The 25,681-nt window shown below is 43.8% G+C and overlaps 1 protein-coding gene across 1 annotated transcript in view; it reads right to left on the bottom strand.

Annotated features, from left to right (window-relative positions):
• Positions 1-2,000: 2,000 nt before the first annotated feature.
• Positions 2,001-25,681, bottom strand: part of LOC106546893 (adhesion G protein-coupled receptor G1-like) — a 45,021-nt gene continuing 21,340 nt past the window's right edge. Inside the window, exons 4-13 of the mRNA XM_087729331.1 lie at positions 23,046-23,190; positions 21,861-21,986; positions 20,691-20,807; positions 19,359-19,404; positions 16,948-17,051; positions 15,086-15,201; positions 12,975-13,243; positions 12,020-12,128; positions 6,098-6,366; positions 2,001-3,455 (exon numbers count right to left, since the gene is read on the bottom strand). Coding sequence (XP_087585457.1) covers positions 3,340-3,455; positions 6,098-6,366; positions 12,020-12,128; positions 12,975-13,243; positions 15,086-15,201; positions 16,948-17,051; positions 19,359-19,404; positions 20,691-20,807; positions 21,861-21,986; positions 23,046-23,190 — 1,417 coding nt within the window. The 3' untranslated portion in view covers positions 2,001-3,339. The remainder of the gene's footprint in view (positions 3,456-6,097; positions 6,367-12,019; positions 12,129-12,974; positions 13,244-15,085; positions 15,202-16,947; positions 17,052-19,358; positions 19,405-20,690; positions 20,808-21,860; positions 21,987-23,045; positions 23,191-25,681) is intronic.

The following is a 25,681-nucleotide window of genomic DNA, read 5'->3' as shown; positions in this document are numbered from 1 at the left end:
AAATGTATCTACCAAAGCATGAAGATATATAAAGTCTGCTGTGGAGGTTAAAATTGCATTTACCCAACATGTACAACTACTGGATTCACTCAGTTACAGTTTTGCGTGGTCATAAACTAGCCATAGAATGTGGATGCACACACTCTGTTAAGCCACTATTCTGCCTCACAGCCTCTTAGTCCACATGTTAATTTAGAGCCCCTTAATGCAGTGTTTCACAACCTCAACAACTTTTAAGATGTATGGAGGTCAGAATTCTAGAATTCAGCTTTAAGATATACAGACTTCAATTCCAAGAATTCAGGAAAAAGGTGCAGACTTCAAATCCAGGAATTCATCTATAAGATGTCTGGGCTTCAACTCCCAGAATTCAACTTTTAAGTTGTGTGGACTTCAACTCCCAGAATTCGGCTTAAGATGTGTGGTGCATACATTTCCCAAAATCCCTAGGCCTGTGATGGCAAACCTATGGCACGCATGCCACAGGTGGCACATGGAGCCGTCTCTGCTGGTAGGCAAGCCATCGCTTAGATCAGCTCCAGCCAGCTGATTTTTGGATCTCTGCTGTGCATGAAGGAGACGCGTGGGGGTGCGTGTGAGCGTGGGGTGGGGGGGAGCATGGGGGTGTGCCATGACACCCCGGTGCCACATTTTTGGTTTCAGGAGGCTTCAGGGAGCCTGGGGGCACATGCATGCACAGGGGATCATGGGGGAGTCGCATACATGCACGGGGGTGTGAGGGTGACGTATGCATGCATGGGGGTAGGGCGCATTGCATTGTGGGTGTGGGCATGCACCTGCGCAACAATCGTGGGCACGCACGCGATTTCGGCACCCGAAGACAAAAATGGTAGCCATCACTGTCCTAGACCAACTGTGCTAGGAATTCTGGGAAATAAAATCCACAAATCTTAAAGTTGCAGCAATTGAGAAGCACACTTTTAATGTCTCACCAAGCAGGGGATCCCTGCTAACCAGTTCGCACCCCTGCCTTCTATATACAACCTGGCAATTTCTTACATTTAAATGCTGAAGGGTATGACGCCCATATGTGGCTCCAATAGAAGAAAAACTCTGTCCCTCAGGGGTTGAACTGTGGAGTCTTTGGTGCTCTCTGAGCTTGCTTGAAGACGTTTCATGACCCAACTAAGCAACATCATCAGCATCAAGGGAGATATATATATACTGGCCATATGTTGGTTTGTTTTTTTAAAAAAATACATCATTCTTTCAAACAATTTTCAGGTTGTAAAAATAGAAGAATGTTGAGAACAAAATTCCCATATTATCACCCAGTAAGATGGTCAGTCAAACGTCCCTTGAAAGAATACAGATAGGGAGTGGGGGGTCAAAAAAGGCAAGATGGCCGCTCCAAACACTCAATCCCACCCCTTCTCCTTTCTGTGTGCAAGATGGTTGTGGCTGCCATTGTGACTTTCTTTGACTCCCTTCCACAGACTCCCCACATACAGCCTGGCTTCATTTCCCTCTCCACAGTTCTTTGGCCCAGCACACAACACCACCACAAACATATATTGAGGTAGATTTTGTCCAGATGTAATTAAGAAGGTACCTGCACTAATAAAAATTTGCCTTTAATACAGGTGGTTTAAATTCCAATGTACTGTCATCAACTTTTTACACTATAGAAATATTTTTAAAAAATATTTACATTAGAAAGAAGAGCCATACAAAGTGTCAGGCCTGCAATTACATTCCTGTTAGAATCTTTGGCCTGCCACACTTTCTCTTATTTCATTATGCTGTTTCATTAGTATAGTTGACTGGAGGGGGCAATAGACAGGAGTAGGATTGTGGAATGTGTTGTTGTCATTCTTTTCTAGAAGACCAAGGTCAACTTTTGTCTCTGCACCTTTGCACCTGACCAGAAGCAGCTGGGTGTAGATGCCAGCGTGGAAGAAGAACATTGGACCATGTGATGGATTTGTGGGTGTGGGGACAAGATTTATTTATTTATTTATTTAGTTATTTAGTTATTTAGTTAGTTATTAGACTTATATACTGCTTCATAGGGCTTTCAGCCCTCTCTAAGCGGTTTACAATTTTTTTTTAGCAAATTGAGTCAGCAACTTGCGCCCACAGTCTGGGTCCTCATTTCACCCACCTTGGAAGGATGGAAGGCTGAGTCGACCTTGAGCCGGTGAGATTTGAACCGCTGAACTGCAGATCACAGTCAGCTAAAGTGGCCTGCAGTACTGCACCCTAACCACTGCGCCACCTCGGATCATGAACTTTTAACCGGGTGGGATTCTGATGTTATTTCCACAATTGGGATTTACACAGATGTGCTAAGATGTCTGATTTATTAAATTGGAACTTTAAGGATCATTTTGCCTTGGACTCTGATTTAATTCTACATGATACTTGGAATGCTGACACAAAGACTTATGGCCACAATTGAGCCCCAAATGTCTACTACTTAAGATAGATATTTGTTAAATGAGTTTCCCCCCATTTTACGACCTTTCTTACCACAGTTGATAAGTGAACCACTGCAGTTGTTAAGTTAGTGGCAGAGTTCTTAAGTGAGTCTGGCTTCCCCATTGACTTTGCTTTGTCAGAAGGTCACAAAAATATGTGTCAGTTGCCACATGTCAGCCTCTGTTCCGCTTACTTGCTATCGGCTGCCATAGAAATGGAGAGGGTGGGGGAATGGTATTTGGGGTGTGAATAAATAGCACTGGAGGTGATGTGGCAAAGGGAGTTTTCTTCTCACCATCTTCTGCGCATGCTGATGGCCGGTGTTTGGACCTGGTCAAGGCCAACTGTCCTGCATACCAACGTAATGATGTTGTCTGGAGATGCAACCCACATGAAACCTAAGGGAGTTGCAGATTGGACCTTGGGATGGGGGGGTCATTGGAGGGAGGGGTTGGATATGTACTTCTTCGCGTCTTTCTGGCTCAGATCTTGCTTTACTTTTGCTGCTCTCTTTTCATAACCAGTAAAAGTACTTTTTAATTCCACGAACAATGGAGTTGGGAGTTTTCTTTCTTGGCTACTGAAGGAGGCACACCAGACATTAAGCCTGACACCACGTGTCTGAAATTTTATCACATGTCCATGAGGATGTCACATGTGTTATAAGTGTGGAAAAAAACGGTCATAAGTAACTTTTTTTAGTTGTACGTTTGAAAGTCACTAAACCAACTATTGTAAGTCAAGATTTCCTCTACTTAAGGAAAACAGATCGGTGTTGTCTCAAAGCTACTGAGAAGTATGAAGTCACTCTAGTCCACCAAAGAATTGTTTGGCTCAGTTTCCAGGAAGCTCCTCCCATGAACATTTCACTTCAAAGTCCTCCTGGCCAAGACAAGGTCAAGTGCTGGAATTGCTGGATTGGAGATTCAAGCTGTTGGAAGTCGTGCACTGCAGGGATTTCGACCTGCGAGACTGCAGCACTTTGGCCATGTACCAAAGGAAGATGAAGAAGCCTGGGGAAACAGGAGAAGATCACAGATGTTAAGCAGTTCCTGGAAGGGATGAGGAATTTGGACACATGAATAAAACTGCAGTGTAATGTAGTACCATAGGAAGAACTTTGAGGAAAGGAGGAAAAGCTGCAGCCAAGGCAACAGATAGATAAAAGGAATTTGAGTCCAGGGCAGAAATGTAATCTGAGAAAGCATGTCAGAAAGGAACCTGCCTAGTTCACGTAAAGATAAAGGGAGGTGGAAATGTAAGCAGGCAGACTTGCATGTTTCTGTTACTATAACCTTATCATAAAAGTAGACAATAGATAATGGAATGATAGAGTTGGAGCTAGAGAAACCAGAAAAGATCACAGATGTTAAGCAGCCTCTGAAAGGAATTGAAGAATTGCAAGGCCAGAATAGCAGCAGGGTTGAGGGCTGTTGACCATCATATGCTGTAGAGCAGGGGTGTCCAAACTTCGGAACTTTAAAACTTCGGACTTCAACTCCCAGAATTCCATAGCCAGCATGGCTGGCTGGGGAATTCTGGGAGTTGAAGTCCACAAGTCTTAAAAGTTGCCAAGGTTGGATACCCCTGTTGTAGAGGGACTGAAATCCAGAGGTCAAGAATGTATATTTATTTGATGGCAATTTCTCTATATGCAGGCCATTCCTGCAAGCAAATGAACACCGTCGTACTACGACGAGCCAGTGTGATCAAAATCTGGAAATAAATGATGGTTTTCAGCAAAACTGTTGCATACCATGGAAGCATCGTGATTAATCCTGCAGGCTATTTCTTCTGACTGCAATTTGGTCGTTCGAATCTCACCACGTTCAGGGCTGACTCAGCCTTCTGCCCTTCCAAAGTGGGAGTGGTGGTTTCCTAACAGTTCGGCCAAACTGGCAGGAGTTTGGAGGCCTGGATTGCTGGAAGTGTTAGTGACCCAGGCCTGCCACGCCCCCCAACTGGTTCTCCCGGTGTTGTCATAGATGGCCCCATCTTGCTCTTTGCTTCTGCGCAAAGCAATTTTCAATTGTACTGTGCATTCATGCATGGGGCGCGTCCCTGAGTAAACCGGCAGTAGTGGCTGCCAGAAAACACCACTGCGAGGTGGGTAAAATGACCCAGATTGTTGGGGGGACAACATGCTGACTCTGTAAACTGCTGAGAGAGGGCTATAAAGCACCGTGAAGCAGTATATAAGTCTAAGTGCTATTGCTATACTAAACAAAAATTTGTAGGGACTTTTTCAAGTAGATTTAACTCATCCAACATGCCAAGATGGTAGCCTGGGTTTCCACACTGAACCACAAACCACCTATCTCATTTTACCTAGTCTAGCATGCTCTGCAAACCCACCCTGTGGATAGTGTGGGATAAGATAACGATTGCCCCCAAATCATCAAATAGGAATTGTCTTCTCCTGAAGTCCCAGCTGCTCCACCTTTACCACTAAAGTTGTTATATCTGGCGGATTGGTTAGATCCATGAGATTCGTTCTACTTGAAGCCTTTGTCTACCTGGAGATGCTGGAAGTCGATCTAAGACTTCTCCAGGCAAACCATGGGTTTTACCTACCATCCTCTAGGACAGGGGTCCCCAAACTTGGCAACTTTAAGAGCTGGCTGAATACTTCTGGGACTTGAAGTCCACAAGTTTTAAAATTGCCAAGTTTGAAGACCTCTACTCTAGGATCTGCTTCACTTACAAATTAAATCAATAGTTCTCAGTCTTGGCAATGTTCAGATGGGTGAACATCAACATTCAGGATTCTGGAGGTGGAGTCCATCCCTCTGAAAGTTGCAAGGTGTGGAAACATTAAATTAGGTTGAATACATCTCAAGTTAACAGTGACCTCCATATTACACAACAGCCCAAAGGTAGGAGACCAGAAGCAGTCATCACCCTATGACCTTGAAGAGAGTTGTTGACTGTTATGGCCTGTTGATCGTGGGTACCTCCAGCAGCCGAATCAGAGGAGGAGGCATGGGAATCAGGGTCAGCATCAAGGCAACCTGAGAGCTCCGAGGGGAAAGAGGGAATGGAGCTGGCAGAGAGAGAGAGACAGAGGCAGAGCCTGGGCTGTCAATCAGCCCTCAGATGGAGAGCCAACAGCCTCCAGGTCTGGAGGTGGCTGATGAGGAAGAGGAGGAACATCTGGGTCCAGTGCCTGATGTGTGGATGCGCAGAAGGCAGAGGAGAGGAGAGCAGTGGAAATCTATGAACCAGTCCTGGGGATGGAAGAACCACCACTTCTGGTGAAGCCCCACTCTAGTTCTGGGGATAAAAGGCAGGGGATGGAGATGAATAGTTGTGGCAGACAACTATTGCCGGGCAGACTTGTTAGCCTGCAGTGAGAGAGAAACTTTTTGCCAGAGCTCTTGGCGCTCCGAATAAAGGAATATTTGAGTTTACCTCCGAGGGTTTGACATGTTTGGTGAGCTGGGTCAGAACATTGACAGTGAAAAGTTAGACGAGCAACAACATGATTATCCCATTCTCTTAGGATCTGCTTCACTTTCACAAACTCGGATTGAGTTCAAAAGAGGAAGTCACAGAGGAAAAATGCATCTCTCTCGTGTTGCGTGAAAATCCAGGGGGGAAAAATCTGGCAAAGTAACAGATCTCAAGACTAAGGGGAGCAGGAATACTCACTGACCTTGGAGAGAGTTGATGATGGTGAAAAGATAGAGGGCCACCAACTCAAAGGTCCCGGAAGCGAACGCAAGGAAGATCAGCCCCCAAGGGATGCCCAGGACACAGCTCAGGCCCAGCAGCATCACCGCATATCCCCAGTGATGCTCTCGGTGTCTCAGCCTGAGAATCTCATACACCATGGCAGCCAGTATGATGGTGTTGAAGAAGAGCACCAGGCTTAAATAGCCCAAATTGAAGAAACTGTTGATCTCCTTCTTGGTAATCCAACAGCTGAAGAAGAGAAAAAACATAGAATGGTGAGTCTAGGCACTACTTAAGTAGCTGGAAGACACATGAAATCTGGAATGTGAGCATTCAAATAAGCTGGGGAATTTTCTGGAAGTTGACACCTTCCCAAAAAACAGGAATTCCTAGGATTCTCCAGTGCCAATCATGAATGTAACGCATCCCACCCTCTTTGTGGCCTCTGATCGTTCCCTGATTCCCTCGTTCTCCACGTTCTCCAAGAAACTTGATTGATGGAAATGATGATGTTATAGTATTACCTGGTCACAGGCAGTGGTGAAATTCAAAAAATTTTGCTGCTGGTTCTGTGGGCATGGCTTGGTGGTTATGTGACCAGGTGGGTGTTACTGCACAATTGGCTCACACTCACAATATAAAAGCAGCTGGACTTCACACAAAATGCCCCCTGCAACAAGCAGGAACCTCAACAGAGTCCCAGAGAGCTCAAAAACCAACTATCACACTTTACACAAAAATAACACAAAAGCTACACAGCTGACTCATACACAATGCAAAAGCAGCTGGACTTCACACAAATGCCCCCCCCCCAAAACAAGCAGGAACCTCACAGACAACCAGGCATAGCTGATTGTCGCACAGCTGATCATTAGTAAAGAAAATGCTAAAAAAGTTTTTTTAAAAACTGCCTCTAACCGGTAGCATTTCACCCCTGGTTACAGGTGTTTTTATAATGACACACATGGGACCAAACAATGGGCTGTGCTAAGGAGGCAGGAGGTGTAATGAGCCTAGCTGTAATACATCTTGATAGAATCATAGAATCCCAGGCCTGGAGGAGATCTGTAAGATCTTCTAGTCCAACCTAATGCCCAAGAGCTTATACCAGGGCCCCCAAACTTGGCAACTTTAAGACTTGTGGACTTCAACTTCCAGAAGTCCACAAGTCTTAAAGTTGCCAAGTTTGAAGACCTCTGGCTTACACCATCCTGGACAAATGTTGCCCAAACTTTTCTTGAAAACTTCCAGTGCTGGAGCATCCATCCATCTATCCAGCCATGGAGCACATTCATGATATGAGATTAGTATAAATGAATCAGGAAAATTATGATACAGATGACATTCAAATGTTGATGCTGGAACTGAAGGGGAGAAAGGTATTCTGTGTAAACATTTATGCTCCACCCAGTAACCTGGGATAACCTGCAAGAGTCTTTAGTCGACATGTTACATCAATGATTTAACTGTGACCTGTTACTCTCTGTTTATACGTACCTTATGAGTTTATGCACCAGAAACAAAGGCCTTGTGTCTCCAATCACACATTGCCAATAAGAAACTCTATGACTATTTATGAGGACGTTAACGCTAGTATTGACCCAGATTTGGTAATACTGAATCTAAAGGATAGACTATATTGAATTGGTGGCCACTTTCCCTCTGAGACATATATCTTATGATAAAACTCAAAATAAACACAAATTAGAACTACATAAATTAATGTCAAAAACATGTGAAGGGTTAATACCACTTTATAAAGCCATGGTAAAGCCACACTTGGAATACTGCATTCAGTTTTGGTCACCATGATGTAAAAAAGATGTGGAGACTCTAGAAAGAGTGCAGAGAAGAGCAAGAAAGAGGATTAGGGGACTGGGGACTAAAACATATGAAGAACGGTTGCAGGAACTGGGTATGTCTAGTTTAATAGAAAGAAGGACTAGGGGAGACATGATAGCAGTGTTCCAATATCTCAGGGGCGGCCACAAAGAAGAGGGAGTCAAACTATTCTCCAAGGCACCTGAAGGCAGAACAAGAAGCAATGGGTGGAAACTAATCAAGGCGAGAAGCAACTTAGAACTGAGGAGAAATTTCCTGTCAGTTAGAACAATTAATCAGCGGAACAACTTGCCTCCAGAAGTTGTGAATGCTCCAACACTGGAAGTCTTTAAGAAGATGGTGGATAGGGATTCCAGGGGGGCGTGGCCTGTTGCCGAGGAGGGCTCCACCGAGCTCCTCAGAGATCTGGTCTGTATATCTAAATAAGATCATAGATAGCACCCCTTTTTGGCTAAGAAAGGGGCAGGGAGGATAGCCCCGTAGGTTAGGATCTAATCGTAAGCCACAGCCTTTTTTCTTTTATGGCTGTGGAAAGAGATTAGATCCGGCCGAAGCGGAGCTTTTATCTCCAGCCATTTCTTCTCAGCTGCCTTTTTTTTTTGGCAGCCCCAGACAGGCTAGCCCCCCCCCAGGACAAGACAAAGTTTTTTCAAGCTAGAATTGATACGGGCGGGTCCCACCCCTGTGAGATTTATGTTTTTATTACTATCGTAAATACCAGCACCATTCGTCTTAGAGACTTCTTTGTCTAAATAGACCTCAAAATGGCGATTTCTCTCCGTGGATGATTGATGTACTTAGCCGGTGTTATCTCCCTGCAGACTGCTCCTTAACAAAATAATTTTTTCTTTTTTGGAAATAGAGGGGAGCGAAGCTCTGCTTACTTGCTTATTTATTATGCCACCCAAGTCAAGGAAGCGTCTTGCTACAAAAGAATTTAAAGAAACACAGCCTTTGTCTCCTGTGCCTTCTGCTGGGGAACTTTTAACACAGGAATATCTCCTTAAAATGCTTAACGCTTTTAAGACAGAAATCAGGGAATTTGTATTGGAATTATATGATGATTTAAAATCTAAAGTTAATCAAATGAAGGCGAATACGTTTGCAGCTGTGTCTGCCCTGTCAGATTATTCTGCTGAAATAGAGAACAAATTGGAAAGTCTGGAGAAGGCTAACTTAAATTTGACTACCAATATTGAAATTTTACAACAGAAAATTAGAGACAATGAGAAACAGCTTATGGTGATAAATTTTAATAGGAAGGCATCTGCGATAAGGGTCAGGGGATTCCGTGAAAAGGAGCAAGAGAATTTGAAACAGACCTTTGCTGAAGCCTTCAGCCATGCGTTGGGAAGCCCGGGACTTAACTTTGATTGGCAGATTCGGAAAATCTATCGCCAGAACTCATTGATAGCGGAACAGCGACAGCTCCCGAGGGACATAATTATACATTTCTCTACAAAAGAATCTAGAAATGCGATCGTGCAAAAATTTCATAATAACAGGCTCCGAGTTGAAGGCCAAGACCTGATTGTTTTTAAAGATATTCCTTCTCAGATGCTGAAAGCAAGAAGGGATTACGCCTTTTTAACTAAGGAGCTTAGGAGCCAACAGATTCGATACAGATGGGAGGCCCCTGCCGGTATCACAGTTACATTTGAGAATCAAAGATTTCGTCTTAACTCTGTTTCGGAGGCTCAAGATTTCTATTGTAGGATTCTGAAGGCGGGACTTCCTGACGCGTTTGGAAGAGTGGAGAGACAAGCGGAAGGAGAAGCCGAGCGGTTGGCCATGTGGTTGCAAGATGGAGGGGGTAGCCCCTCCTCCCTCGGAGAAGTAGAAAAACGGAGATCGAGAATTTAGACATTTCAAAATGCTTGAGGACTGAATGGGGGCTTGAGACCTCTCCCCGGTAGAAAAAGCGGACTAATTTTTATCAGAAGGGAAAGCTGGGTGAAACTACTTTGAGCTAGATTTTAAATTAACGTTAGCATAAATTTGATAGTGGTAAACATCAGATAAGCAAGGGATGAGGGTAAAATTGACGTTGTTTAAAGCTTATCAGAACAGAAAGCCGGTTGGGATCATCTTAAGATAAGTGTAAAAAGAATGCAGAATGATTTAGGGTGTTTAAATTTTGTTAGAAGGGACTACTTTAAAATAGAAGGATAACTGATTCTTGCTGAAAGTATTATTTTATAAATTGCTCTGAATTACATTTTAAACAAATGCTAGTATAAATTTGATAGTGGTAAATATCAGACAAGTAAGGGATGAGGGTAAAATGCATGTGGAATGAACTACGTTATTTGTGGTAAATATCAGACAAGCAAGGGATGAGGGTAAAACTTATGTTGTTTAAAGCTTATTAGAACAGAAAGTCGGTTGGGATTATTTTAAGATAATGTGTAAAAAGAATGCTGAATGATTTATGTTGTTTAAACCTTGTTAGAAGGGACTATTTTAAAATAGAAGGTTAACTGACTTTTGCTGAAAGTATTATTCGAATATGTGGAATGACCCATGCTATTTAACTTTTACTTGAAGGGAAAAATATCAGACAAGTAAGGGAAAAGGGTAAAATGCATGTGGAATGAATTACGTTATTTAAATCCTATTTGAAGAGGAAGTTGGTTGGAATTATCTTAAGATAGAAATTGATTTCTGTGTAAAGTAATATTTGATTTACGCTGCTTTAAAGAAAGATGATTCATGCTGTGTAAATTTTACTAGAAGGGAAAGTTTGATTACTTGTCTGTAAAGTTATATTTGAATATATGGTATGAACCACGCTGCTTAAATTTTATCGGAAGGGATCATGAGGTTAAGGAAGAGGAACGGGAGAACCTACAGAAGGTTGGGGTAAATAGCAAAGAAGTAAGAGACGAGAATAAAATATAGATAGAAGGATTTATACTATTTAAACATAGATAAAGATGGGGGGCTGAGATCAACACAAAGAGTGGTTTCCTTTTTTTTTTCCTTTTCTTTTTTCTTTTTTCCCCCTTTTTTTTTCTTTCTCTGTTTTTTCTCTGTTTTTTTTTTCTTTTGATATATTACTTTTATTTTTTAATCCATATGTACACAAGATATTTTAGACAGAAGGTAGCGCCAGGTGTGGGCCCTGGGAAGTCGGGAGGATTAGGGATGGGGATTTGTGGGGGGTGGGGTGGGGGGTGTTAACATAGCCTTAAAAAGAACAAGAATGTATTTATATACGGTGGTTTTTTTTTGTTTTTGTTTTTTTTTGGTTTTTTTATTTCTTTTTTTTTCCTTGGTTCATTTTACCTTTATCAGATCAAACAACACTCGAATAAAGGCATACACCAAGGAGGGAGGTAGAGGGAAGGAAGAGGGAGGAGTAAGGAAGGAGTAGGGGGAATGTAAGGAGTAAGGGGAATGTAAGGAGGGTGTCTGGGGAGTAAGGGGAGAAGGAAGGTTTGAGGGGAAAGGGAAGTAGGAGGGGAGTGTTAGAGGGAGAAAGGAAAGTTGGAGGGGGTAGATGGGGTGTATGGAGGATGGAAGGGTTAGGTGGGGTTGTGAATGATGAGTTGTGTTTCCTTTTTATTTGTTCGTTTTATTCCCTTTTTCTTTTTTTTTTCTCTTTTCTTATAGTGAATACCCTGTATATAAATGATTGCAAATGGAATGTGAAAATTGAATAAAATATATTTAAAAGAAGATGGTGGATAAACACTATTCTGAAGTGGTATAGGGTCTTCTATTAAGCAGGGGGTTGGATTAGAAGACCTCCAAGGTCCCTTCCAACTCTGTTGTTCTATTCACTACTTAATAAATGTATAAATTACAAAATTTATACATTCAGTCCATACAGATCACAAGGGGATCAGTCTGGGGTTCCTATAGGTCAGTTAGAGGTGCAGTTGTGGATTATATGTTCATATCACCCTCAGAGATATGACTTAGTACAGCAACATTTCCAGATGTTGGATCTCAGCCTCTGCTACCCAGAGATGGACAGCTGTTAATCCTCAAAGAAAAATGCATCTTTCTGAATAGATAGTAGGGTCCGTTTTGTTCTATTTCCCCAGGAACTTACATGGTTGCGTTGGTGTAATTATTCGGATTCTCATAGACCTTAAAAGAGGAAGGCCCATAGTAGGATTGATCGATCCCAAAAAGTAGGCATACGATGAGGGTAGGAAGACCTGCAGAGGAGAACAGCTGGAGTTAATGCCACATCCAGTCCCTCCCTACAATTCCACAACAATTCTTGAACGATAAGTTCAAGCCAGTACCAAAATGCAGGGGTGAAATTCAGCAGGTTCTGACAGATTCTGGAGAACCGGTAGCAGAAAATTTGAGTTGGTTGGAGAACCAGTAAATACCACCTCTGGCTGACCCCAGAGTGGGGTGGGAATGGGGATTTTGCAGTATCCTTCTCCTAGAAGGGGGTGGCAATGGAGATTTTGTAGTATTTTTTCCCCAGGAATGGGGAGGGAATGGAGATTTTGCAGTATCCTTCCCCTGGAGTGGGTAGGGAATGGAGATTTTGCACTATCCTTCCCCCAGCAATGGAGAGGGATGGGGATTTTGCAGTATCCTTCCCCTGGAGTGGGGAGAGAGATTTTGCACTATTCTTCGCCCAGGAGTGGGGAGGGAATGGAGATTTTGTAATATTCTTCCCCTGGAGTGGAAGGGAATGGAGATTTTGCACTATCCTTCCCCCAGCAATGGAGAGGGATGGGGATTTTGCAGTATCCTTCCCCTGGAGTGGGGAGAGAGATTTTGCACTATTCTTCGCCCAGGAATGGGGAGGGAATGGAGATTTTGCAATATCCTTCCCCCAGGAGTGTGGAAGGAATGGAGAATTTGCAGTATCCTTCCCTTGCCACCCCCACCAAGCCACACCCACAGAACCGGTAGTAAAAAAAAATGAATTTCACCACTGTCAAAATGGGGAAGAAATCTTAGAAAAAATAGTTCCCGAGTAAGAGATCGTAAGAGACAGATCCAAAACAAGGATGCAAAAAACAATAACTTTTGTGACTCACCCCAACCTATTAAGGAGAGCTTGACAAGTAAGCATTTCATGTAGGAGTTGAAGACTTGAACAATCAGCCGGTAGAGATTGTAGCCCTCAATGGCCATCCAAGTGAAGCACGCAAGCATGGCAAAGTGCAGGAACATCCCACTAGCTTTGCAAGCTATGTCTCCTCCCTCAGGAGGCAGGTACATCGCAATGAGGAAGCCCATGTCGAGAAGAAATATGGCCCAGAGGAGGCTCATGTGGACATAGAGGATGTGGTCTCTTTGCTTCTTCCTGTGGAGAAAAAAGAGCATCATGCTTCTTTTCTTGGCTGTATGAAGCTCACAGCTGCAGCTGTGGAAAGTCTTAGCACCTGTTGTAAGAAAGGGTTTGATCTCCAAGACCTGATCCCTGAGTTATCTAACTGCTTCCCTCCAGATGTTCTACAGGCTATTCTCATAGTCCATTGCTTTTGGCTGTGCTGCTTGGGGCTCATGGAAACTGAAGTTCAAGAGACTGGACAGTCACTGGCCATTGCCCTCTGTCCATCTCAGATAACATCTATCCTTCAAGGGCACAGAGACCCCCACCATCCCCCCTCACAGATTGCTGTCCAAGGAAGGTTCGTGTCAGTGGTGCGTTTCAAAATTTTTTAGAACCTCTTCTGTAGGTGTGGCCTGCTTTGTGGGAGTGGCTTGCCAGCCATGTGACCAGGTGGAGTGGCTTGCCAGCCATGTGACCGGGTGGGAGTGACTTGGCAGTCATGTGACTGGGTGGGAGTGGCCAACTTGTAAAATATGGTGAAACTCACTTAACAATGCTCTTGCTTAGCAACCAAAATGTTGGCTCAGGAACTCTGGCATTTGAAGCACGCAAGTCTTAAAGCTGTCAAGTTACAAGATCCTTGCACCCCTAACCCTTTAGACCCCCCGCCCCAGGGAGTTCAAACTTGACAGCTTTAAGACTTGTGGACTTCAACTCCCAGAATTCCTCCTCTCGCTCTTCATCTTGATGATGTGCGGACGGACAGAGGGGAGAGAGCTGGAACCAGTTCTAAGCGGCAGATGAGAGAGAGAGAGAGAGGGAGAGAGAGAGAGAGAGATGGACAGAGATAGATAGATAGATAGATAGATAGATAGATAGATAGATAGATAGATAGATAGATAGATAGATACATAGATACATAGATGATAGAGAGAGAGAGATGAGACAGAGAGAGAGACAGACAGACAGAGAGAGAGAGATGAGAGAGAGAGAGACAAGAGATAGAGGTAGAGATAGATAGATAGATAGATAGATAGATAGATAGATAGATAGATAGATACATACATACATACATACATACATACATACATACATACATAGATGATAGAGAGAGAGACAGAGAGACAGGCAGATGAGACAGACAGACAGACAGACATAGAGATAAGAGAGAGAGAGAGAGAGAGAGAGAAAGAGAGGGGGAGGGAGGGAGGGAGGGAGAGAGAGAGAGAGAGAGAGAGAGAGAGAGAGAGAGAGAGAGATCACACAAAACCCCTTCTCAGTTAGACAGGGTTGGTGATTACTGAAAACAGCCTGAAAATGGGAAATTGCAGCGTGTGACTAGATCAGCATTTGGGTTCGCAGCCATGTATGTGACTCAGATAAAAAGGAGTCATTTTGGATTTTACTCCGCCAGCCATTGCTACTCTTTGGGTGGTGCTCATCCCCGTTTTGGAGCCATTGAGTCAGTCACGTGGCCAGCAGGGCATCACAGAATGCTGTTTCCTCCCCACCAAAATGCTACCTATTTATCTACTCTCATTTGCATGCTTTCAAACTGCTAGGTTGGCAGGAGCTGGGGTGAGGGGAGGAGCTCACCCTGCCACCTGGAGCTCAGGTCTCAAACCTGGGCTGCCAGTTTTCCGGTCGACAAGCCCAGAGCCACCACGCTACCCAATGTGACTCAGAGCTGGAAAAAAAATATGTGCTGAGATGTTCCTGCACATTATCTCATAGGGTTCTTCTTCAGTGAGAAAAACATTGTGTGTCTTTCTTTGTTCCTCTTTCGGTGCTACTCCAACTTCCTTCTAAAGTCCCTCTGAGCCTTCCCCCTTTCCAAATCCCAACGTAAAGCAAAATATCAACGCATCCTACCTCAAGAAAAGGAAGACAATGGTGATGAATGAAGCCAGAGCTGAAATGATGCAACCAACATAACTGACAATGCTCAGGTACTCCTTGTGGATCTTGTCTATATCTGAGGAGGGGAGCTGTGGAAGAAAAAGCAGGAAGGGAAAGATCTAACAAATATAAAGACTTTCCAGAAGCTCCAGGACTGGAGGCATCGTTACTGTTTTGAATGTGGTTGGTGGACTACAACTAGAACACTTTGCAAGAAGGAGTGAGGCCTTCAAGTCCAACATCCTATCAGGGGTCAAATCCCTGGAGGATGGCTGCCTTCCTCTTGAACACATCCTGTGAAGGAAAACGTGCTATCTTCCTAGTTAATTAGCTCCACAGTGGAACAGCTTCTCTCCAGAATGGAATGGCTTCCCTCCAGAAATAGTGGGTGCTCCATCATTGGAGACTTTTAAGAAGAGACTGGACAGCCACTGGTATGGAATAATAAAGGGTCTCCTGCTTGAGCAGGGGGCTGGACTAGAAGCAGTGGCGGTATTCAGCCGGTTTGGACTCGTTCAAGCGGTGACCTGAAGTGAGCCATCTACCTGCCTGGCTCTATGTCCTCCTAGCCAGCCACGTTTTCTAAGCCACGCACATGCGTGCAAACCACAAGCAAAGCACACACACAGAAGGCTGCGCACGTGCGTGGAAGGTACAGGCATTTTCATCCAGTATTTTTTTGCCTTTCTTGCCTTCCTTGGCAAATTATCTTTACTCCAGGCTAAACAGGTCAATCTCTCTTTTAGGATTGGTTTTCCAGTTCTTTTTTTCTTTATGGCATTTATCCCTCCCTTCCATGGCATTTATCATTACTCTGGGTTCATTCCAGTCCATTCCCTGGAAAATCAAATATGCATTTGTCTACCTTCAGCTTCAATTTTTTTAAGAAAACCTAGTTAGTTAGTTAGTTAGTTAGTTAGTTAGTTAGTTAGTTAGTTAGTTAGTTAGTTAGTTTGTCAAACATGTAAAAGATAACAGGTATAGGTATAAACATAAATATGAACACAGTAAATGGGGTGCAAATAAATGGGGACAGTAGGATAGGGACAGTAGGCATCAGTGATGGGGTTCACCCAGTTTGCACCAGTTCGGGAGAACCGGTTGTTGACTTTCTCAGCAGTTTGGTGAACTGGCTGTTGTAAGAAAACATTAGGACAGAGAACTGGTTGTTAAATTATTTGAATCCTACCACTGGTAGGCATGCTAGTGCGCTTATGCACGCTCCATCTATGGACCTCTTAGGAACAGGGTCAGGTCAACAGTAGACAGTCTTAGGTTAAAATTATGGGGGTTAGGGGATGTTGAATGATATTAAATAAATAAATAGAATTCTACTATTATATAGTTGGTTTTTCTTGGTTAGGTTCAAGGGTAAAAGATCTCCTGAGGCCTTCTGATCCCTCATCACTGGTCAGCCTCCCTGAATTTCTGGGAGTTGTAGTCCTCCATCATCCTTTGTCCCCATCATGTCCTCTGCAGCAGAGGTGTTAAGCTCAAGGCCCGCGGGCCAAATCCAGCCCACAAAGTGCTTAGATCCAGCCTAGGAGGCTGCCCTGGAAACAGCGAAGGATTGGCCCACTGTAGCCCTCCCGAGCTCTGTTTTCACTGGCATAGGCTCGCAGGAGGCCGTCGCAGCCCAAAACGGAGCTCGGAAGCCTGTTTTCGCTGGCAGAGCACTTGAGCCGCCACAGGCGCCCCTAACATGAGTGACATCAAACTAGCCACGCCCACCCCAGCCACCCCGAGGTCAAACCCGAACCCTGATGCAGCCCTCAATAAAACTGAATTTGACACCCCTGCTCTACAAGGATGCTGGTATGGAGTTCGGCACTTACCATGAGCACCGCAAAGAAGGTGAGATGATCACAAAGGCAGGTCGTTTGGTGTACTCCATGCACCACATCACAGCCTGATGTATTCCACTTGCCGATGGCACCAGCTACGGTCAAAAGGAGAGGCTACTTTAGGGCTGATTCCCTTGAAGGAGAGGAAACGAAAGAGCCCACCAACTACCAAGGAAGCGGGGTGGGGGATTTACTTTTGATGTTGTTAATAGTAGCACAGTGAGAAGCAATCCAGGTGGCCCCCAACTTTCTTTCTTTTTTATAAGTTTTTATTTTAAACACATCAACACATCAACAAAAACAAACACATGACTTAAGACAACATAGGAACAAGAAGTTCCATCATATATCATGCAGCAGTTCCGTATCGGTTTCTTTGCAGTTAGTGTTTTCCCTTTCTATACCTTTCTATCTTACATTCATGGTCTCTTTATTCGTTATCCATTTTTATGTACAATTCTATATTTATTTATACTTAGCTATTTATAACCAAATATTGTTTACCTATAATGAGCTATATATTCTTACAATCAATTTATTCTCTTACATAACAATTCTAGGTATACATTCACATGGTTATTCTTTTTCTTTGCCAATCTTATACTATTGTCATTCCATTTTAAAAGATTATAGGGTATAGTTTGGATTGTATTGTTTACCATCCCTAGCGCCTGTTATGACACCACCTTATTTTCTCTTTCTTTTCTTTTCTTTCTCCCTTCCTTCTCTACTTCCTTCCTTCCTCCTCTCCTTCCCCTTCTTTCTTCCCTTACCTCTCTCCTACTCTTACCCTCTCTCTTCCCCTTCCTACCCTCTCTCCTTCTCTTTTTCTCCCTTCCATGAGCCAAGGTGGTGCAGTGGTTAAATGCAGCACTGCAGGCTACTGCTAGATCAGCAGTTCAGCGGTTCAAATCTCACCGGCTCAGGGTTGACTCAGCCTTCCATCCTTCCGAGGTGGGTAAAATGAGGACCCAGATTGTTGGGGGCAATATGCTGACTCTTTGTAAACCGCTTAGAGAGGGCTGAAAGCCCTATGAAGCGGTATATAAGTCTACTGCTATTCCTCCCTCCTCTCCTTCTCTTTCTCTCCCTTCCACCCACCTTTCCTTATCTCTTTCTTCTTCCCTTCCCTCTCCTCCACCCTTCCTCCTCCTTTCCTACTATCTCCCCTTCTCTTTCTCTCCCTTCCATCCTCCTCTCCTTTTCTCCTTATAAAATGTCAAGAACTTTCAGCCACAATTGAACCTAAACTTTCCATTGCTAAGTCAAACTTGTTAAGGACTAAGGGAGACACAATAGCAGCATTCCAGTATTTGAGGGGCTGCCACAAAGAAGAGGACACAGTCCATTTATTTTCTAAAGCACTAGAGGGCAGGACAAGAAACAATGGATGGAAACTAATCAAGGAGAGAAGCAACCTGGAAGTCAGGAGAAACTTCCTAACAGGGAGGACAATTAACTAGTGGAATGGAAGTTGCCTTCAGACCAGAGATGGTATTCAGCAGGTTCTGATCAGTTCTGGAGAACCGGTAGTGGAAATTTTGAGCAGTTCAGAGAGCCAGTAATACTACCTTTGACCTCCCCCACCTCCATCTATTCTCAGCCTGCCAAGTCCCAGCTGATCTGGAGGGGAGGAGGATTTTGCAGTAGCCTTCCCCTGCCACACCCACCAAGCCACGCCCATCAAGCCACGCCACGCCCGCCACACCACGCCCACAGAGCTGGTAGTAAATTGAATTCCCACCACTGCTTCAGACATTGTGGGGGTTCCATCACTGGAGTCTTTTAAGAAGATACTGGACAGCCACTTTTCTCTAATTTGCATGAAGTCTCCTGCTTGAGCAGGGTTTGGGCTAGAACAGTGGTCTCCAACCTTGGCAACTTTAAGACCTGTGGACTTCAATTCCCAGAGTTCCTCAGCCAGCTCTGGGAGTTGAAGTCCACAAGTCTTAAAGTTGCCAAGGTTGGAGACCACTGGGCTAGAAGACCTCCCTTTCAGTTCATTCATTCTATCTCTACCTCCAAGGTCCCTTCCAACTGTGTTATTCTGGAGTCCAGGGATTTGGAGGGAAGGCTCCGAATTAGAGGGACCCCCAAATCCCCCCCAAGCAAAGCAGCCTGTTGCAAACCAACTTCTGTCCCCCACCTTGCAAGATGCTTGAATTTCCCCAGGAGGTCCCCTCCTAAGTCTCCTCCAGAAGAACAAAAGGCAACAACTGGTGTGCCCAGAGAGATAGCTCTGCGTGCCACTTCCAGCACGTGTGCCATAGGTTCACCATCCCTGGTCCCCTGCTAAAGTAGGGGGCTGGACTAGAAGACCTCCAAGCTCCCTTTCAACTGTGTTATTCTGTTATTCCTTTCAAATGTTCACATTCATGCTCCCAACTTTGTTGGACACTTACGCTTGGCGCCCATAACCCAGAAGACACACAAGGGAGTAAAATTCATCTGAAATAAAACCAAAATTCAAAGAGTGAATATAATGCATGATATTTTTTTTGTAAAAAAATATATAAAGTACAGGGAACTATCACAGAGACACATGCAACATTTCTTAGGCTCTGCAAAAGTTAAAGATGACTTCAGCCCCAAAATTCAAGCTTCAAGCCAACACTTCAAAGTTTGGGCATCTTAAATTGCTGAGCTTGGGAAATACGGATATATATAGTTGTTGATACTTTTGGTTTACGTGCAGTTTGGGTGAGTCACTGAGAAGATTGCAATCTTCTACCAATGTGGTAATACAAGGGTGTCCAAACTTGTGGACTTTAAGACTTGTGGACTTCAACTCCCAGATTCCCCAGCTAGCTATCTCTATCTCTATCTCTCTATCTCTCTTTCTATCTATCTATCCATCCATCCACCATCCATATCCATATCTATCCATCCATCCATCTATCTCTATCTATCTCTATATTTATATCTATCTATCTATCTATCTATCTATCTATCTATCTATCTATCTATCTATCTATCTATCATCTATCTATCTATCTATCTATCTATCTATCATCTATCTATTTATCTATCCATCCATTTATCTATCTATCTCTATCTCTAGCACTCTATCTCTGTTTCTATCTATCTTTCTTTATATCTATCCATCCATCCATCCATCCATCCATCCATCCATCCATCTCTATCTCTATCTATCTCTATATTTATGTCTGTCTGTCTGTCTGTCTGTCTGTTGTGCCATCCCATTTAGTTCTCATTTCTCACATCATTTATGGGAGAAAACCACAATATATGACTTGGTTTATCTCTGTGATAGCAAACCTATGGCACGCCTGCCCGAAGTGGCACACAGGACCATGTCTCTTGGCACTCGTGGCATTGCCCGTTCCTCTTCCGGGTTTCTGGCATGCATGCATGTGTGACGATCATCTGGCCTTCATGTGTGCAGCAGTAGCATAAACTGGAAGAGCTGGTCTTCCGTTTTCCAGTATGAGAATGTGTGCCAGCCAGCTTATTGTCACATACACATGCCCGCCAGTAACTGGAACTCTAGCTTGCCAGTGCGCATGTGCACACAGGAAACCGGACATTCATTTTTCAGTGTGCGCATGCTCCCTGGGCAGCTCCTCTTCCGGGGAGGTTCCGAAAAGTTTCACCATCACTGGTTTATCCCATACCACAAGAATAGAAACCTATGGAGAATTTTGATACAGACCTTCATGGCACTGAAAACAAGCCAAGATCAGGGCAATGTTAAGAAGAGATTTCTGACCCACCTGGTTGTGCCAAAAAGTTATTGATATTCGCTCTTTCTGGAGCAACCCATGGACGGATGTATTCCACACTGAGATGCCAATCACTTTTCCCCCAAGGATTGGCTTGGAATCATTATCCTGCAAGAAATAATGTTTAGATTATATAGAGGATGGATGGATGGATGGATGGATGGATGGATGGATGGATGGATGGATGGATGGATGGATGGATGGATGGATAGATAGATAGATAGATAGATAGATAGATAGATAGATAGATAGATAGATAGATAGATAGATAGATGATAGATAGATGATAGATAGATAGATAGATAGATAGATAGATAGATAGATAGATAGATAGATAGATAGACAGACAGACAGACAGACAGACAGACAGACAGACAGACAGACATATGATAGATAGATAGATAGATAGATAGATAGATAGATAGATAGATAGATAGATAGATAGATAGATAATGACAGACAGATAGAGATAAGGACCATCTTCTGTCTCTCCCTTTCCATAACGTATCTGTTCTATGATGCCAGTTACCGAATTTTTCAGACTATAAGGCACACCGGTATATAAGACACAAGATTTCAAAGAGGTAAGTAAGAAAAAAAATTGTCCCCCCCGCCCCCCCGGCCACCAGGAGCACTCTGCAGGCTTCAGCAAGGCTGGGGGGAAGGGGAAAATGCCCCCGTTTTGTGAAAAAGTTGTGGAAAATGGACTGTTTTTTGCAAAAACAGGGGCATTTTCCTCTTCCTGCAGCCCTGCTGAAGCCTGCAGAGTGCTTCTGGGGGCTGGGAGAAGACAAAAACGCCTCCATTTTTGTGAAAAACAGCCTGTTTTTTGACCGATTTTCAAAAAAATGGGATGCAGGGGTGGGGCTTCAGGAGGCCCAAAACGACTGTATTCAGTGTATAAGACGCACCAACATTTCCAAGCTCTTTTAGAGGGGAATAAGGTGTGTCATACTCCAAAAATACAGTAATCCACAAAAGTTTATGTTGTTAACAGTAACAGTAGCTTCCAAGTTCTTTTTCTGCTTTGCCACAAGACACGCACAATGTTCCTGTGTAGAGCCTTGCAGGGATAAGGGATAACCCTGGCAGAGCTAAATGGGAGTCATTAAGAGAAAATAAGAGACCTCTCCGGCCTTAAACCTTTGTCCAGGCCGTTACCTTGAAAAGCACCGGGCTTGTCGCTGCCAACATCACAACTCGCCCCTCCTGGTTGACTGTTGCATTTTTGGCTTTTGTCAAGACTGTTTTTGACAGAGTCACTTGGAACTGCTTGATTTCAACATCCTGTAGTAGAGAAAAAGACGCGGCATTACAGACTGTGATTGGAAAGGAAGAACAGCCGCTGTCTTATAAAGGGAAGGCTGAGACCAACCTTTCCCATCTGGATTTTCTTACCGTATTTTTCAGAGTATAAGACGTTCCGAAATATAAGATGCACCTAGCTTTTGGGACAGAAAGCAAGGGGAAAATATCTGCCTCCCAGCAATTTGCCTCCTTGCAGCAAACAGCAAACAATACAGACAATATACACTGTTTGTAGTGTTACATTTCAGACTATACTTGTACAGATGCTGTTAAAATTGATGTGCTTTCTGGAAGTATAGTTGTTCTCTGCTATTTAAAAGAAGCTACAATAGCACTGGGCCTCTTCAGATCAAGCATTTATTTTAAAAAAACTACTTCATTTTGTTAAGCTGTCTAGAACAATAATAAAGCAGTCTTTAAAAAACCAAGTCTAATAATTTGAATATTCTATAGGCATTTATAGTTATTGACTTACCTCCTTGCAGCAAACAGACTGATTAGCACAAGAAAAAAAAATCTGCCTCTGCCTCCCAGCAATTTGCCAGGTGAAGCAAACAGCAAGTTTCACTTTCAATTTCTCCCAATTATCAGCTGTTTCAGGCTGCAGGGATTATTATAGCCTATTGCAGCTTCCCATTTGCTGCAAGGAGGTAAATTGCTGGGAGGCAGAGGCCAAAGGGTGGGGGCTGGTGGGTGGGGGGGACTACATTCAGTGTATAAGACGCACCCAAATTTTCACCCTCTTTTAGGGGAGAAAAAGATGCGTCTTATATTCCAAAAAATACAGTAATTTGGTTTGCATCTACTGGTTCTGGCAAGCAGGCCCATGCTGATATCTATATTTTTTAAAATTATTGTCGCATTCTTCTCGGGTCAGGATTATTTACAGATAGTCCTTCAAGTTGTCAAGGTTGGACACCTCTGCTAAAGCGTCTCCTGCTCAAGCAGGAGGTTGGACTAGAAGACCTCCAAGGTCCCAATTCTGTTGTTCAGTATTCTATATTCTGGGGATTTTTTGCATCTCAGTTCTGTACTCACCTGCACAATTTCCTCAATGGACAGGTTATCAGATGCCTGGGGTACAATCTTGTGCACATTGGCAAGTATCTTTGATCTACCAAACCTCTTATGAAGTCCTTGGAACTGTGTCTTTGCCAAAATTGACTCCAGATGTTGGAGATCCCTGTTGAAAAAAGGGGAACCAGATGGATGCAGGCAACAGTTCCACAGGTGCCTACCTCCATCAAAGAGGCAGGCTGCCATTTCACTGGCTTATCTTAGTCCAACAGGCAGCAACACCTGTGGCAATTTGGAATAATGTTAGAAGGACAACACCTGTACAGTACAGGTGGTCCTTGTTTAGTGACAGGCTCTTTTAAGGACCATTCACTGTTATGGGGGTGATGAAAAGGTAAAAGGCATGAAAAAGGCTTCCACGCCTGAGGTGGGTCTAGAACTTACCCTCTCCTAATGATTGACCCAGTTACCCAGTCACCTTTCATTCCTAAGGTGGGGCTAGAACTCACTGTCTCCTGTTGATTGGCCCAAGGTTACCCAGCCAGCTTTCATAGCTAAGGTGGGCCTAGAACTCTCCATCTCCTGGTGATTGGTCCAAAGACACCCAACTGGCTTTCATGTCTAAGGCAAGACTACAATTCACATCTCCTGGTGATTGTTTCAAAGTCACCCAACAGGCTTTCATGCCTAAGGCATGACTACAATTCACATATCCTGGTAATTGTCTCAAAGTCACCCAACTGGCTTTCATGCCTAAGGCATGACTACAATTCATATCTCCTGGTGATTGGTCCAAAGACACCCAACTGGCTTTCATGCCTAAGGCATGACTACAATTCACATCTCCTGGTGATTGGTCCAAAGACACCCAACTGGCTTTCATGCCTAAGGCATGACTACAATTCACATCTCCTGGTGATTGTTTCAAAGTCACCCAACAGGCTTTCATGCCTAAGGCATGACTACAATTCACATCTCCTGGTGATTGTTTCAAAGTCACCCAACTGGCTTTCATGCCTAAGGCATGACTACAATTCACATCTCCTGGTGATTGTTTCAAAGTCACCCAACAGGCTTTCATGCCTAAGGCATGACTACAATTCACATCTCCTGGTGATTGTCTCAAAGTCACCCAACAGGCTTTCATGCCTAAGGCATGACTACAATTCATATCTCCTGGTGATTGTCTCAAAGTCACCCAACAGGCTTTCATGCCTAAGGCATGACTACAATTCATATCTCCTGGTGATTGGTCCAAAGACACCCAACTGGCTTTCATGCCTAAGGCATGACTACAATTCACATCTCCTGGTGATTGTTTCAAAGTCACCCAACTGGCTTTCATGCCTAAGGCATGACTACAATTCACATCTCCTGGTGATTGTTTCAAAGTCACCCAACAGGCTTTCATGCCTAAGGCATGACTACAATTCACATCTCCTGGTGATTGGTCCAAAGACACCCAACTGGCTTTCATGCCTAAGGCATGACTACAATTCACATCTCCTGGTGATTGTTTCAAAGTCACCCAACAGGCTTTCATGCCTAAGGCATGACTACAATTCACATCTCCTGGTGATTGTCTCAAAGTCACCCAACAGGCTTTCATGCCTAAGGCATGACTACAATTCATATCTCCTGGTGATTGGTCCAAAGACACCCAACTGGCTTTCATGCCTAAGGCATGACTACAATTCACATCTCCTGGTGATTGTCTCAAAGTCACCCAACTGGCTTTCATGCCTAAGGCATGACTACAATTCATATCTCCTGGTGATTGGTCCAAAGACACCCAACTGGCTTTCATGCCTAAGGCATGACTACAATTCACATCTCCTGGTGATTGGTCCAAAGACACCCAACTGGCTTTCATGCCTAAGGCATGACTACAATTCACATCTCCTGGTGATTGTCTCAAAGTCACCCAACTGGCTTTCATGCCTAAGGCATGACTACAATTCATATCTCCTGGTGATTGTTTCAAAGTCACCCAACTGGCTTTCATGCCTAAGGCATGACTACAATTCATATCTCCTGGTGATTGGTCCAAAGACACCCAACTGGCTTTCATGCCTAAGGCATGACTACAATTCACATCTCCTGGTGATTGTCTCAAAGTCACCCAACTGGCTTTCATGCCTAAGGCATGACTACAATTCATATCTCCTGGTGATTGGTCCAAAGACACCCAACTGGCTTTCATGCCTAAGGCATGACTACAATTCACATATCCTGGTGATTGTCTCAAAGTCACCCAACTGGCTTTCATGCCTAAGGCATGACTACAATTCATATCTCCTGGTGATTGGTCCAAAGACACCCAACTGGCTTTCATGCCTAAGGCATGACTACAATTCACATCTCCTGGTGATTGTCTCAAAGTCACCCAACTGGCTTTCATGCCTAAGGCATGACTACAATTCATATCTCCTGGTGATTGGTCCAAAGACACCCAACTGGCTTTCATGCCTAAGGCATGACTACAATTCACATATCCTGGTGATTGTCTCAAAGTCACCCAACTGGCTTTCATGCCTAAGGCATGACTACAATTCACATCTCCTGGTGATTGTCTCAAAGTCACCCAACTGGCTTTCATGCCTAAGGCAAGACTACAATTCACATATCCTGGTGATTGGTCCAAAGACACCCAACTG

The sequence above is a fragment of the Thamnophis sirtalis genome, unplaced genomic scaffold, assembly GCF_051295495.1.
Source record: "Thamnophis sirtalis isolate CommonGarterSnake01/CBP01778 unplaced genomic scaffold, rThaSir2_p1.2 scaffold_14, whole genome shotgun sequence".
NCBI lineage: Eukaryota > Metazoa > Chordata > Lepidosauria > Squamata > Natricidae > Thamnophis > Thamnophis sirtalis.
The sequence above is the reverse complement of the archived record's forward strand: the minus strand, read 5'-3'. Positions and strand labels throughout refer to the sequence as shown.